The sequence below is a fragment of the Numida meleagris genome, chromosome 3 (genome assembly GCF_002078875.1).
Source record: "Numida meleagris isolate 19003 breed g44 Domestic line chromosome 3, NumMel1.0, whole genome shotgun sequence".
NCBI lineage: Eukaryota > Metazoa > Chordata > Aves > Galliformes > Numididae > Numida > Numida meleagris.
This window is the reverse complement of record NC_034411.1, coordinates 79660228-79676373: the sequence shown is the minus strand read 5'-3', so window position 1 is coordinate 79676373 and position 16146 is coordinate 79660228. Positions and strand designations below refer to the sequence as shown.

At 37.8% G+C, this 16146-nt stretch overlaps 1 protein-coding gene across 1 annotated transcript in view; it reads right to left on the bottom strand.

Moving 5' to 3' along the window:
* PHIP (pleckstrin homology domain interacting protein) overlaps positions 1-16146 on the bottom strand; it is a 94814-nt gene that overhangs the window by 63267 nt on the left and 15401 nt on the right. Inside the window, exons 3-10 of the mRNA XM_021390245.1 lie at positions 15422-15643; positions 14776-14876; positions 7987-8057; positions 7090-7190; positions 6955-6995; positions 5849-5947; positions 3399-3552; positions 2373-2507 (exon numbers count right to left, since the gene is read on the bottom strand). Coding sequence (XP_021245920.1) covers positions 2373-2507; positions 3399-3552; positions 5849-5947; positions 6955-6995; positions 7090-7190; positions 7987-8057; positions 14776-14876; positions 15422-15643 — 924 coding nt within the window. The remainder of the gene's footprint in view (positions 1-2372; positions 2508-3398; positions 3553-5848; positions 5948-6954; positions 6996-7089; positions 7191-7986; positions 8058-14775; positions 14877-15421; positions 15644-16146) is intronic.

Below are 16146 nucleotides of genomic sequence, written 5' to 3'. Positions count from 1 at the left end.
AAGTTTTTGTGCCTTGATATAAGTTCAACACAGAACAAAAAACTTATCTGGCTGCTAGGGATTTGCAATTTCACATTCATTGACTGGATAAAAGGGAATTGAGTCTCAAACTGACTGGTACCACTCACATCACTCAAGTTTTGATTTTTGATGCTGACAGTGAAAGAATTCAGACTGGGGAGAGCTTAAAAATATCTGGTTCCACTTTAGGGATTTGACATGTTTTAGATCTAACCAGCATTCCACCTAGGATGGGAATACCTGACTGGACTAATTATTAATAATCACCAAAGATTTTTTTAATTCAACCAGTGTCCCCAAGGTCTGCAATTTTCACGGGAACTTTTGTCATGAAAAAGACATTCAGTACTAGATCTATTACTACAGACACTTTTGTCAGGCAATGATGGGAGGTTCTTGAATGACAAAGTAGATACCTCATGTCATTCAACTTCCAGGTTTGGTTCTCGCAAATGATATTCCCCATCTCATTCAAGAGAACTCAATCAGTAAAAATTTTCCCATCCCATTCTATTTTTCAGAAGCATGAGATGAAAAACTGAACAAGCCCATGAATGTTACAGCAGTTATCAGAATAATTTCATAGTGGCTAATCTCATGATGCTCCCAGTTGATACACTGGTTAGGAAACTGGGAAAAGACTGGCAGCTCTGCTCATTTGTGCAGTCCCTTAGTAAACCAAAACACTTAACAGTTGCAGCTCTGTAACAGTAAGTATGTACTCTGATTTTATACTCTAGGAGCATCTTTCCCCTGGTTATCTAAAAAACCCTCCAAATACCACTCTTGCCTTTTGAAGTATCAGAGAAAACAGGTGAAACACACAGACACTGTAGAGATGCTTCTCCTGGATACCTGGCTCACGCATCTTTGAGTCAAAATGATTGCCAGATTTACAGTTTCCCTCACCTCGCTCAACCGGTAGTTATTCTCACATTTATTTCTAACATGAAGCATGTATTATAAGCTGCTGAGAGCTTCTGATTATCTATACATTTCTTTACAACTCTGAAGATCTTCAAACGAGATTTTCAAACTTTTTTGGTGTTTGTGCCTCTTATCACCCTTCATACATACGTTTTGGTTTTTTCAGAGGGTTGCCTAAAGTCCCAGGCATCTGTAATTTCGATTCTGCTAGCTCCTCAATGGACTTGTCTTACACATAGCAAATGAACTCAGGCTGCTCTAACCTTAAACTCCACAAGAACCATCATCCATCTGCTACAAGTAGTAGTGGAAGGGTATCCTAACAATGCAGGGAGGACATACACCTCAACCGGTAACAAGGAACAGCGGTGAGAAACAAAGATCTGTAGTTGTAGCTCCAAGCTGATTGACTGCGTTTCCTCTTAAGTTCAGTTACAGAAATCAATGCGAAAGAACAATACTGAACTAAATTACTACTGTAGGAGTCTAGGTTGCTCTCCCATAAATTTCAGTAGAATTTCTTCTTTCCGAACTGTCCTGTACACTGAACATCTCAAAACTTCCTCTGGGTTCAGAGTGACCCTCCTAGCTTGAGTCCATTTCTAAATGTCTGGTCTTTGTGGGTTTTTTTTGTTGTTGTTGTTTTTGTTTTTTTTTTAAACCAGTATATTTATGTTAGATCTTTTCTTCAGATGATCTTTATTACTAGTTTCCAAGATTGTCATTCCACTACAGCTGAAAGCTGGATGAAGCTTTTTCTACAACATTCTACAAGGACAATTCCACAAATTTTCTCAAGTAGTAGGCAAGGTCTGAATTGCATAACACAATACCTTTTTTGAAGAAAAAGATGCATAAAGACCTACTTAATTATCAAGAAGCAGAAAGAAATACCTGTTACATCCATCTTCCAGAAGAACTAGTATAATGCAGAACAGACCATAATTGAAACCTGCATGTGGAGGAGCTCTACACAAAAAGGCTGATAGTATTCAATCAGAGCTGAGGCAGCATACGACATTGTATGAGATCAAGTGTCTCCTGAAGAGTTTTAGCCAGATTAAGAATTAGTAACACAAAAATAATAAATGTGGTTTTATCTTGGTTTCCCAGGCAGGAAATAGAGTACTACAGGAGAGTCTCTGTCACCCTGCCTCTTATGCATGATCTCTGACAATGTAAACTAGCATTCCAATTTCACGTGGACGAAGCACATAGAAAGATGACACCATGGAATACAGCCAGAAGACTTTTCACATTTTACAGATTCAATATTTGTCCCACTAAACTGATCAGAAATTTTTCTTAACTTTTCTGGATGCAGGACCTTGGCCTATATTACAAACGGCCTACATAAAAATGTATTAAAAGCAGAAAGTTTAGAAAGGTTGCCTTGGCATATTTGCATGAAGTATAGTAATTACCATGTTGAAGTAAGACCGGATTTTGACCCCTCTTGCCAAATCCCAAACTATGACATTTCCGTCATGTCCAGCAGAGAAGAGAACTCTTGGATCAAATGGATGAGGTTCAAGTACAAACACTTCATCTTCATGGCCCTGAAATTAAAGATGGACAAATGGATTATCTCAAATACCATCCAATATGGTAACATCAACAACTCCGTTGTTGGTCTATGAGTGTTCAGCATGTAACAATTAATTTTGACTTCACTTTGTTGTTGTTGTTGTTTTTTTTTTTAATAACTATGTACTACTCTCTTCTCTAGCCAGTCACAATTTTAGCTTTATAGTAAGTATGTCAAGTGTGACAGCTTCATAACAAGCTTGTCCCACAACTTTCATCATGATTTTAAAAGACTGGAGTTCACATTTGATATTCTTTATCTTAATGTTTTGTAGACCTCAATTTGTTTAGGTATGGTATTAATTAGAAATTGAATTTAGATCCATTCAAGAATCGACAGTAACACTGAATTTAGGTAACTACACCTCCAGAAACTTTAAAGTTTTGCTTAAAATAGTCCCATGTCGAGGTAGGTAACCTACAATTACCTATTTTCTCAACAAAAATAAGCAAAAGCCAGGAGCAAAAAAATTTATTTTCTCTAGAAGACTGCTTTTCTGTATTCATGGAATGCTGCGATTGCAGTAACAAGTGTCTGTGTTTAATCAGGATAACTCTATTAACTGTCTTTCAAACATCTGCCAAACTATACAAAGGTCAAAAGAAACAACTGTTTCCTTCTCTCCTTCCAAAGTAGTATTTTAAGGGAAAAAAAGGTCAAAAATTAGTTTCAGATATCTCAAACAATAATGACAATTTGCAACTTTTAAGCTTTATTTTCTACAAAGCAGCTATCTTAATTACACTTGAATCACCTAAATACATTTGCTAAAGCTGCAGAGAAAAACATGTAAGAAAGAATTTTGATGACATACACATGAATTCTACATTTCAGATTGACAAATCAAGGTAGAGCACCTTACCATGAGAATATGAATGAGTTGGCCAGTGAAAGAATTCCAAACTTTCAGTGTCATGTTATTGACTGCAGTTATAACAGAATTGTCATGGCGGTCCCACGCCACCATGGTCACTTTCAGTTTTGTGATTTTATCTTCGACACCTTGTAGATTTTGTCTAAAAGAAAAGAGCAAGAAGAGCTTCAAAGCAATTCTAGTTTGCTAAAAAACATTATGAGGCATGAGAGATGCTACCCAGTTTTCAGCACACACAATCGAAAAAGAGCTATCAATTCTTAAACAATGACTATAGAGTCCTCTTAATATGTTAAAGACAATGTTACATATAACTAACTACGATTTAAATCCATAGCATTTGTTGAGTTAGCTGAAGAACAAAAATCCAAACTAGTCAATAAGCAAACAGTAATTTAGTCTGGAGAATATGTGTTAAGTACTTACAAACACAGAAAGAAGTATTCTCATACTTTTAAACGAGTTAAAATTCTCAGGAAATACAGAGTACAATATCTCCACACTTATAACACTTCACTATCAGTTGCACTTAATCTTGCATGCATTTTATTTTTATCCTTATAAAAACAGAACACAAGCCACCTGTAATGCCCCCAAATATCACCAATAAAATGGACAAAAATGTAGAATCTTCCATATACGAGGGCTGCTCTGAAAATAATGCCTCCTATTTTATTATGTTGGCTCCTGACATCAGAGGTGACTGTTGGTGGTATGGCAGTAGCGGTTGAACCTTCCCACCAATATTCCATTCCATGTTGTTGTCGTGTGACTGATGGCAGCAGATGGGCAGTCTGGAAAAGTGGCGCCTGACACGGAAGTGGGAATGAAGAGAAAGTGTGCAACTGACTTTCTCCATGCAGAAACAATTGCACCCACTGACATTCATGAACATTTGCTGAACACTAATGGATACCAAACAGTGGATGTGAGCACAGTGAGGTGGTGGGCGATGCGTTTCAGGAGCAGCAACAGCGGGTCACCTCCACTGGTGAAGATTGTTAAAAGCACAGCATGCAGGCCCTTGTTCATTGCTGCTGAAAATGCAAAGCTAATGGCAATGACTATGTTGAAATTAGTGCTTTGTAGCTGAGAACTTGCTCTATCAAACAGTGTTATTGTGCTCTTTGTATCAGCTGTAGTTTCCATGGAAATAAATAGGAGGCATTACTTTCAGAGCACCCTACGTTGAAATACAATACATTATGTAATTATATATACTGTACAGTTCAGAAGTACAACATGCCATTATAACTTGACTCCTTTCTAGATACAATGCAGAACACAGGAGACCTTTTATAGACTGAATTCTTTCTTTCCTTTCAGTGCACCAATTTCATTATCTTTGATAAAACTGTGCTTATGCAAAAAAATTCACATGCAGAATTGCACTTTACTCCCTAATCAAAAGAGACAAAACAGAATTCAACTACACTGCTGAAACGAGCAGTTCGGTTACTCTAAGTTGTTCAGCATTTTGACCATAATGAAAAAGAATCCACTGCTATTTTTTCCAGGATCAGTTAAAACTAATTATTTTTACAGGCTACATTTTGAAGGAAAAGTAACTCAGACTTTGTTTTTGGAGTGGTAATGTACAACAGACTTTCATCCAAAAGTTTTACACACGTGTTTTTTTGTGCCTGCCCATAAAAAGATGCCTTTTGATCCGAACTTGTAAGTAAATTTTAAGAGCTCATTTAGCCATTTCTTCCACCCCTCTCTTAATCTTTCACGTCTTTTCACAGGATTACTTTTGAATATTTTTTTGTATTAAATAACCTCCTTTAAACAACTTAATTTGATCAGTTAAAGGAAAAGGTTTACCCATTAAATCACTGTATATGTTTGTAATAATTTAACGTTGAAAAACATTTCCTCCATGCAAAAATAAAATCTTCTACAAAGTCTCCATCTTCAAGTCTTTTTAATCACTTAGTCTACTGTACAGAAGTTTTCCATACCTACAAAGCCTTGTAAATTCTCAGATTATTCTAGCCAAGTGAGAACCCATTACACAGCAGGTGACTTATTTGCTCTGGCATGTGGTACTCTGAATTCCTTTTCTGGGCACACAGATTCCACAATAACTTTTAAATATCACTAAAATGCAAGAAATGTCAGTAAGAGATCTGACCTGGTTTTCTTGGTCCAGAAACCTATGTAAAAACCACGAGTTTGGCCTTCAACATGTCTTGTGTATCTTCTACTCTCTTAATCTAACCAAAGTACTAATGGAGCTATTATCAGGACAAACTAATTTCCGCAGTTAAATATGTAATCAGATATTTGTTTTCACTGGACTTTGGGAACTAGACAAGCATATTGTACATTTAATCCATAATCACTAAAGGTGGCTTTTTCTTTTTTTAAATAAGTCAGCAAACAATATCAATGCACTTCATCTATAGGATAAAAGAACATTTTGTATTACTTACCCTGATGGGCGAGTAGCCATATCTAACAAAATGCTTTTCCATTCCCGTCGCTTAAATTGCCAGATTCGTGCTGTTCCATCACGACTTCCACTCACAAATCTAAGAAAAGGGGGAAAAAAAGTTAATCAGAGATTAAAAACCCTTGTGCAAAAAGAAGTGGAAGCTAGAGAACTCAGAACTCAAAAGTAGTAAGCAAAAATATAAGGAGTCCAAACACTGTAAGAATGCTGTACTACTGAATTGAGGTGAAAACACACTTCCTGTATCAGTAAAAAATTAAGGGCCTGTGAAAAGTGGAATTTGCTTCCCTAGTATGAACTCCTTCCAAACTAACTGCACTTGGATCCAGAGTGCACCTTGCATAGTTAGCACACTGCTCCGGCACTGGGACTTAAAAGCCCAGTGAGCGCTGTAACATTATAATTCACCTAGCACTCCATGTAAAGCTACAGAAGTGATTTAAGAAGTGAAAAAACTGAAGTGACAGGACAGCTGTAAGCTGAAATAGTCTCAGTTTAAAACAAGCAAAATCTATTAAAATACTTATCTGAGCAACTGTCTCTGAACAGCTACAAACAAGCTTGAGCTTCTTCCCCACCTTTTTCTTTCCCTTTTCTCGGGGTCAGAAGGAAGAGAAAAAGGTGGAAGGAGGAACACAGTGAAGCTTGGTTTGCAACTGCTTGCTTTGCAATAGAAGTTTATGTTAGAGCATCATTTGAATGAAATATCAGAAATTTCACAATAAATTGAAATATTTTCTTTAGCATTCTTCACATCCAAAATCCACAACTTCAGTGAAGCATTAAAAAAGGGTAGCTAAACGAAACCTTATCTGAGTTTGTTCAATAGTTTTCCTATTATCCAAGAATCACTTAACTGAGAATATACATACAAATACTAATAAAAGGATTTCTATATTCCTCAATTTGTGCAATTCATTGCAATGAACACAGGTGTAAAGCTGAAAGGTATTACTTAAATTATAGATGCTTTCTGTGTTGAGGTTCATACAGCAAAATCAGTGTTTTCTAACTACATCAAGAAGCTGGCATTTACAAATTTCCAAGTCAGAAGACTAGCACTGAATAAATAAATGTTTTGCTTACCTGCTACTACTATTAGAAAACTGAATGCTGTCAACTTTGTCCTACACAAAAAAAAATATATATCAAAAATGATTCCAAACTAAATAAAATCATTATTTAAATCAAATACATATGTAATTTTAATGAAGTATTTACAGTATGAAACTCCAACTCTGATATCTTCTCTGGCTGACCTGATCCAAAGAAATAAACCCTAATGATGTGATCTGTACTCCCAGTAGCCAGAAACATTCCACCTGAGAAAAGAAAAGCCAGATAAGTCATAATAACAAAAACAGACAATCAAATCATACTACAGAATTTTCAAATGTCTCTGAGATTAAATATTTACATTTATTGTCTTAGCACAGTTGTATCTCATTTCAGTTTTGTCTACAACTGACCCTTCAATAAAAACAAAACAGTTTAGAAACTCAGAAGTTTAATTTGAGTTGAATTGCCTCACAGTTCTTGTCACATAGATAGGCATCTGGAGACATATCCGAAAGATTAGCCAACTACAGTGATTTTCTGTGACTCAGCTCTTAATGGCCTCAATCTTAAAGAGAATAAAATGGAAAAAGTGCTCCAGTAATTCTGAAAATACTTCTCTGTCATTTTACTATTTTATCTCATTGTTTACACTGCATTCTTCACCAACTGCCAGCTCCAGGAATCAATAAAATTCAGACCATAAGAACCTGTTAATCCAATCTTCTTAATGAAACCACTATAAATTCCATTTTAGATAAAGTTGACTTTCAGAATCACTCCGAGGAAAAAGGTTTTACTGCTTTTTAAAATAATTGTGGTCAAGAAACTTCCTTTCAACATTTTATGTTCAACTTTGGTTCAGAATTTCTGCATCACCAGGAGTTAATGCACAGATTCTGAACATAATTAATATTTAGCTTTTTTTCAGCAATCTTTTTAGCTCGATTTCGTCTTATTAACAAGAAATATGCTACAGTAACTGCATTAGACTTTACTATACTCTCCAAATGATTTCTTATATTGAGACAAAGATTAAGTAAATCAATAATATTCTTTTACCAGCGCTAAAAGAAGAGCAGATCATCTGGACTCCAGGCCGAGGGCGTTCCGTAAACTTCGTTGGCCTCGGGCTACAATAAAAGAAACAGTTAAATAATTTCCTAATATGGATTCAGAAGGAAAAAAAAAAGCCACTTTCTTAGAAATAAAGCACAGAGAGACAAAATTATATATGACAGAACAGATGGCTGCCCATCTATAAACCATTTGCTGTGACTATGCTTCATGATCCGATCTTCGGGAAACTAAGGCATACATATGGACCAAGCAATCACACGTATCACTCAGAACTGTGCCACAACTTAAATCCCACATCTCTCTCCCCTCAAATATTGACATAGAAAACATTTTCCTTTAAGTCACTGGCAAAGAGAAAGAGAAGACACCAGAGCCAGTTACCCAAGGTTCAGTTTTAAACCACTGTGTATATCAGAGCTCTGGTTTTCTCCTGCAGAACATGGCTGCTTTTACTAAAAGAGAGAAACAGAGCTTGGCACTCTTTGTAGGAAAATACACACATAAGAAAATGTAAATAAATCTGATTTTTTTATTTTTTTATTTTTTATTTTTAAACAGTGTTTGAAGTTTCTTCAGAAAGCACATGTTATTTGCAGGTAGCACTAGTTCCAGATAGCCCCCACAGAATGTTACGATAATGCCTGCAAGCATTAAAGAAATTTTACTTTATGCACTGTGCTTCCTCTCAGGTATTTCAGTACCTGATGTGCAAGTAGAACTCAAGCATCAATGACTTGGCACTTTAAGAGTGCACGTATAAAAACAAAACTAAATCTGGTCCTTCAATCACTTGAGTTCTGTTCACGTACTGCAGCAACCCCAGATCAGTAGGTGGTCTTGCACAGTATACCATCTGCAAACTTCGGTCCTTAAAGAATAAACTCGCTTGAGAACAGCAGCATTACACCCACAAGTGTCATCACTAAAGATCTGTTTAACATAGAAGAATGCATATTCATGATTTATCTAAAATTTTCTCTTTTCAAATCAAAATGGCTTTTTTTTTTTCAGCCGAAGGCAGGTGCCTTTCTCTACCTATCAGCTATTGCTATCTCAAGGAAAGTAGTAAGCATTAAATCTTAATAGTGTCTATACATAAACTGAAGTATTAACCATGCTGTGAATAGCAGTTAAGAAATTTTTCTCTGACTTGTCCACTCAGTACAGGTTGTTTCTGTGAACCTTCCTTCAGGAGCTAAGATTACTCCTAACGTCTCCCTTCCAGAAGCCTTTGCAAGATACATTAAACGAGACAGATCTATCACACAAAACAAGTCCTTCTTGAGTGAGATACTAACTTAAAATGAACCATCAGATTATTCAATATGCAGCTTACATAACATGGAGCAAGTGTAAATAGATAAATAGGCTGCTGTTTTCTTCCACTGTGGTTTGTGGACTCTGCCTTTGGAGTTAGGACAGCTGCAAAACAGAGCAAGTATGCACTTATGTTCTAGCTTGGATAATCAAATTCTCCAGCTTACATCTCTCTAATGTGTGCTATTTTAGGCATTAGGAAACAAGATTATGGCATTCTTTCACACTACAGCACACCGCAATCTATATGATGAGCTGGACAATCAGTAACTTGGGGAAGCAAGGGAGGTGGACAAAAGGATAACATCTGGAAATATGCAGAAATAAAGGTGCTCACTTTGTATTAACAAACCCACTCACTCCAGTTATTCAAGCGGTTGAAAGTCACTAAGATACCTTCAACACTTTACAGGTCCAGGAAAGCCCTGGTAAACCATTTTCCTCCCAAGATCAGAGGCTTCCATCAAAACTCAACCTGAACTAAGAACAGTCAAAAAAAACAATTTGCACTACGTGCCTCAACAAAGGACAACACTCCCTCATGCAAACAGGACACCGTTCACCTCTAAAGCACCCTCCTACTGAAGGAATGGTTACAGAACCCAAGCTATGCAGTCTAACCGCACTCTGGACAAAAGGCACCTTAAGCAAGATTTCTCCAAAAAAAACTCCTCCAACTTGAGTCTTGGTTTACAAGCCACCAAAGAACAAGGTCCAGCATATCTGCGTTGTAGCGTATGACCAGTTCTCTTAATATGAGCTGCTTTCCGTGCGAGAATGCGATGCTAAGTATGCTACCACCTGGAAGATAGTTGAGGAATCAACATCTTCTTGTCCGAAGCAGGAATGTCAAAATAATCAGCATGTTTTGCTAAGTTTTTTCTTTTTCTTTTTTAAAATAGAGCAGACAAAAAGCAGCATAGTGAGTTCCTCTATCCAAATCTGTGAGACAGTTCTGCTGCCTTGTGCGCTTGGTCTGCCAGTAACAGACTAACACTGAAAACTCACGATCCAAATAAGAGGCATAAGAATAATGAGAAAACAAAGCATCTTCCTTAAAGTACTTATGCAAATATTGTGCAGTTCAACTTTCATGCACTGATAACAATTCTCCCTCATACTTGAGGTCATTATCTGTCAATTTCAGATGACCCAAAGTTGATTTTCTCTTCTCCCCACCGTCACTTGAAACAGGATGCAAGTCTTGTTTCTTCTACCCTAATCCAGAATAGTAACAGAGACTAAATGTGGGAGAAGGTATCGATCACTTAATTTCTTAATTATTTCCCTTGGGACCACTTTCACTGACCTCTTTATCTACAGAAATGACAGCCTTACCCTTTTACTCTATTTAGAAACAAAATTAATCTGACTGGAATGTTACAGCTTCTGGGCACATCCCCTAACTGCCTGGTCAGGAAGCTCTTCACTGAAAGAACAGGAGCACTCAGGTGGCTCTATGAGAGTGAAGAACGTGCACCCACAGCAGTCACAGAAGCATATGAACAGAGTTGATCGCTCTCTTTTGAGCAACATTGAGAATTTTGTGGTCAGTCATACATCCTATGGCACAAAAATCTACTGTGAAGTCTCTTTCTGCAGTTTATGAAAACAGAGCTGCTGCCAAACATCTCCGTCTGGGCCATGTGTTTAAACTAAACTTTCAACATGCCTCAATGAATGAAGCTATCCAAAAAACTGGAAGACCAACATAGGATGCCTCTAATTTCAGAGATACTAATAATAGAGCAACAGAGCCACGGGCAAATATAAACACAAGGATTTCTGCAATGTAAGAGTAAAACAAATAAATATTTGCAGATAAAAAAAATAGAAAACAGAACCAGAAAAGAGTCTATAAGAAAAAAAAAATCAACAACAACAAACACACCAAAAATACCTTATAATGGGCCTTAGGAATAAGATTCCTCTTTCCTTTGACACTGATATACTTCTACTACTCATTTTCCCCCAGCACATCACTGATAGGATGTGGAAGGAATATGACATGTTTTCACAGTTGTGGGAGTAGATCCAGACCTAAAGGTGTAAGGAAGAGCAATCAAAGAATCGTAGAATTATAGGGGGTGGAAGTGACCTCTGGAGATCATTTAGTCCAACCCTCCTGCTAAAGCAGGTTCCCTACAGTAGGTTGCACAGGAAAGCATCCAGGTGGGTTTTGAATATCCCTAGAGAAAGAGACTCCACAGCCTCTCTGGGCAGCTTGTTCCTGTGCTTGGTAACTCTCAAAGGGTCAACAGCCTCATCTAAAACTATGACAACCCTGACCTATTATTGAGGCACAGTGCCCATGCAATATGGCCTCCTTGTGAAAAACTACACTGGTTCCTAGTTTCACAGTATCATTAACATGATTTACTGGAGTAAGCACGATGATCACAGCTAGAAAAGTTTACAGTTTAGAAAACTAAGTAGAACTTCCTCTAACTAACAAGGCTAAGGAGAGAGACATGGAGACTTTTCCAAGTGTCTATTTCAGTATCCTACTAAACACACAATCATGTTCCAGTCCCAGAAGACAAATATTTCTTATTTAGATTTAGCATATGTTTTAGCTTTCATGAAAAAGCATCAAGTACTTCAAATGCATAACAGCTCTACTAAATTGTAACAAGCATCTAAGAATAGCATCCTACCTCCAACTGTAGCCAAAACTGGGTGTGTAAGAGCAGAAGTACACAATGATAACTTTCAGTTTCTTCATTTAAACTTTCGACATGTGTAAAAATCTATGACAAGGAGTTTCATAGCTTAACTGCACGTTAAGAGCCACCTCCTTCTGACCATAAATTAGCTAGTTTCAGTTGATACCCTCTAGCACAAGAAGAGTCAACAACCAATTAATTCTTATACAATCCCTTCAAGACACTCAGAAAGGTACAGGTCTCACTCATTTCATGCACTCATTTCCCAGACTGAAAAGACATACATAGGTTGTTCTGAAAGTAACGCCTCCTATGTATTTCCATGGAAACCACAGATACAAAGGGCAAAATTACACTATTTGATAGAGCACATTCTCAGCTACAAAAAAAAAAAACAAACCCACAACATAGCACCATTAGCTGTGCATCTTTGCCAGTGATGAAGAAGAGCTTGCAAGCCACACTTGCAAAAATCTGCAATAGCAGAAGTGACCCACTGTTTCACAGCTGCTATGATGGTATCATTGCTAGGAAAATGTTGCCCACGCAGTCTCTCTCTCCTTGGCCCAAACAGACAAGACTGGAGGTGTCAAAATCCGAATTGTAATGTGCGTGTGGTAGGACAGTCTCCAGCCAGGACTGGCAATATGCTCTACAGTACTCAAACACTGGTATGGGACTCAGTGTTATCATGTTTCAGAAGATACGTTGTCTTCTTTGGCTCGATGCTTGAAGTTTAAACCTTCCAGTGCAATCAGTGTTGTGAAGTAGCAGTCAGAATTGATGGTTTGTCCAGGTTCCAGGAAATCCTGGTGGGTCACACCCCTTTCCTATCCCAAAAGACAGGGCACGTCACTTTACCCACTGAGAGCTACATCCTGAATTTTTCTTCAATGGCAAATTCACATGTCCCCACTCCATGGACTACTCATTTTAACTCTGGCTCGTAGTGGTAACACCACATCTTGTCACCGTTACTGATGTAATCCAAGAAACTGTCACCTTCAGCCTTGTATTGGTTCAACAGATCCTGACAAATTTGCATATGGTGTAGTGAACAGACCCACCTAGCGTACATTTTGTGATATTCCAAAGTTGCCACCATTGTTTCCAATACTCAGCCCCAAACACAGTTCGCTCATCATAATTCACTGTTTTGCATGGATGAGCTGATTGAGATGCTCTTCACTGAGTGGTGTCACAGTTGTGCATGGCTGTCCAGAACATGGTTTGTTTTCCATGCCACCACTGTCACCGCTGAAACACATCATCTACCACCACCCAGTGCTCACATCCACTATTTGGTCTCCATAAACATTCAGCAAGTGTTGATGAATGTCAACGGGTGCAATTTTTTTCTGCGTGGAGGAATTTAATTTCATGACACACCTTGGCTTCATGCACATTTCCAGGTCAGACACCATGTTGTCAGACTGCACCTCTGCTGCCACCTGTCGCACAACAACAAAATGTAACGGAATACTGGCAGGAAGGTTCAACCTCTACTGCCATACCACTGACATCCACCTCTGACGCCATGGGTCTACATAATAAAATAGGAGGCATTACTTTCAGAGTTGACCTTGTAGTTTAAAGGGTCCCTCTGTCTTCTCAAACTCAACTAGAAAATACAACAAGAACAGTTGTTAAGGGTAGAAAAGTTCCGCTCACAAATTTACTCTGCGCTCTCCTGTTGAGCAACATGAATCACTACATGACTTGGGTTACGAGACTACCTCCTTTCAACTCTGCAAGAGGCAACCAAACTGAACTCTTATCTCAGTCACTTTTCCGTGACTATTTACATATGAAAGCATCATTTAAAAAGAAAACTTCACTCCTTTATTATTTTCTGAATGTTAAAATTTGTATTCTACATTTACATAACATCATAGATAGGAATAGAGAATCGTCTACCATAACTGAAACCAGCTCTCTCCCTATGTTTTACCTCAAGACAAATTCCATCTAACTCCATGATTCACCCAAATATTCATCTCCCAGCTTACATACTGTAATCCATTTAAGTCTCATTAATTCTACTTCTCTCTAATTAGGAAAAGGGAAGAGATCCCTTCCTCAAAACTGAATTATCAGTGATTATTAACTATTTCCAATTTTACGCTCCAGATGTTTCACAATTAAGAAGGAGAACAAGCATTTGAAAACCACTGAAGAAGTTACTTTTAATAATAATTAAAAACAATTTGAGGGCTCTGGCAAGATTTTTCAAATCTTATACTTTGAAGGCAGAAACTTCAGAGTCAACTTCATCCACCAATACACAGCCTATGAGTGCCACCTCCTACCACACTGCAGTAAAGAGCAACTAAACAGGTTTTAGAGATAGGAAAACAACAGACAAACCAAAATTCACTCTATCCTAGTTTCTTGCTAAGACATTACCTCCTCCCACTAAAACTTACATTCTCAAGTGTAAATTACAATAATCTTGTAGCGCATTTTGTCAAAATTTTCATTTCATTTGGGACTGAGAGATGAGAACAGAACAAAAAAGCCAACTTTGACATCACATTACTTGATTAATAGAGCCACAGGAGTAAGTGGTTGCATATTGATTCAACTGTACAAAAACCCTCAGCAGTCACTTATGTTTTAACTTAGTCCTCAAAAGACAAGCAAGCAAGTCATAGCTACCCCCAGAAATGGATCGTATTGAACTACTGCACAGACAGCAAACCAACCAGTGACAAGACTTCTCTACAACATTCGTATATCATTCTTATTTACAAATAAAGAAATAGCAACAAATAAAATAACAACTAACTTTATTTTAAGGGTGCCAGCATCCCACAGCCAAAAGCATATTGTTCCATCTGCCCCGGTTGAAGATAAGTATCTCTTTGAGCCACTGCACAGTGGAGAGAACTGGGAGGGGGACAGGGAGAAGAAAAAAAGAAAAGGTCAATACTCCAACAACACAGTGCTTCTCAGAATAACTTTCTTCCTTCAGAACAACCTTTCTGGGTTGCTTGACAAAGCACTGTGGCTTCTCCCTCCCCACAATCCAAACTGTACAATACCAAGCAACTCCAAACTGAAAGCAAAGTGAACTGCTCAGCAGTGATTGCAGTTTTTACTCAATGTACCCGGTACTCAGAATCACAGTCTGCAAAGGAATCATACTTCACAAAAGAACTGTCTACATGCACCATACAATTTTTTTTTTTAAGAAAATTTATTTTTTATTCCCCCCCCCCCCCCAAATAGATTATGCCTGGCATTTTTCAAGGACCAGATACTGTGACAATAAACCTGCCATTTTTTCAACAAGTAACATGAAAATCCCTTCTCCCTTCACAGCTTAGCTGCCAGATAGACATTATTACTATATGGAATGTTCTCAGGTGGTTTCATTTTCAGTTAAAAAACACGTATTACTACTTAGGTTTTTGCTTTGCAAAGTCACCTACCTGCAATGATGTTATAGATGCACTGTGGCCCTGCAGAACTGCTAAGGGTGCACAAGTTCGAAGGCACCAAACTCGGATCATTTTATCACAGCTTCCAGCAGCTATCATGGTGTTCTCATAGTTCACTGCCATATCAGATATTTCGGCTGCATGCCCTCTCAGCGTAGCCAACAACCTTCCATCGTCTGTTGCCCAGATTTTTACAAGGCAATCATCTGATCCCTAGAAATAAGGTAGAAATCATTAGCTGTTTCTATTGTACTGTTCAATTAGACAAAAATCAAAATATTGAGCATTGTATTTTTTTAACAGAAAAACGATTCTGATAACTATTCCCTTAATCTAAAAATTTTGTCCTGCACCCTTGTTCACAGGAGGAGTCTTATGCGATGAGATGCTGCTTTCCAAAGCAGCTGCTCTAAAGACACAACAGGAGGAGCAAAGCAGAACTCTAGGAACAAAGAACACATAATAATAAAGCGTGGGCAAAGGAATCATCGATATCACATTAATCCCCTCCTCCCAATTGTTGGGTTCACCTCACCAGGTTTTATGTGGGGAAAAAAGTTGGCTTAGACAACCACGCAGAACGAAGGTCTGAGGCAGACACAAAGTCTGGGGACAAACGTCTCCATCCCCCTCTGTCTGCATACATATTGCATACACTATAACTTGTGTTTCAATTCCTTCTTGAAGCTCTGCGGTTCAGAAGAAATTACCTCAGA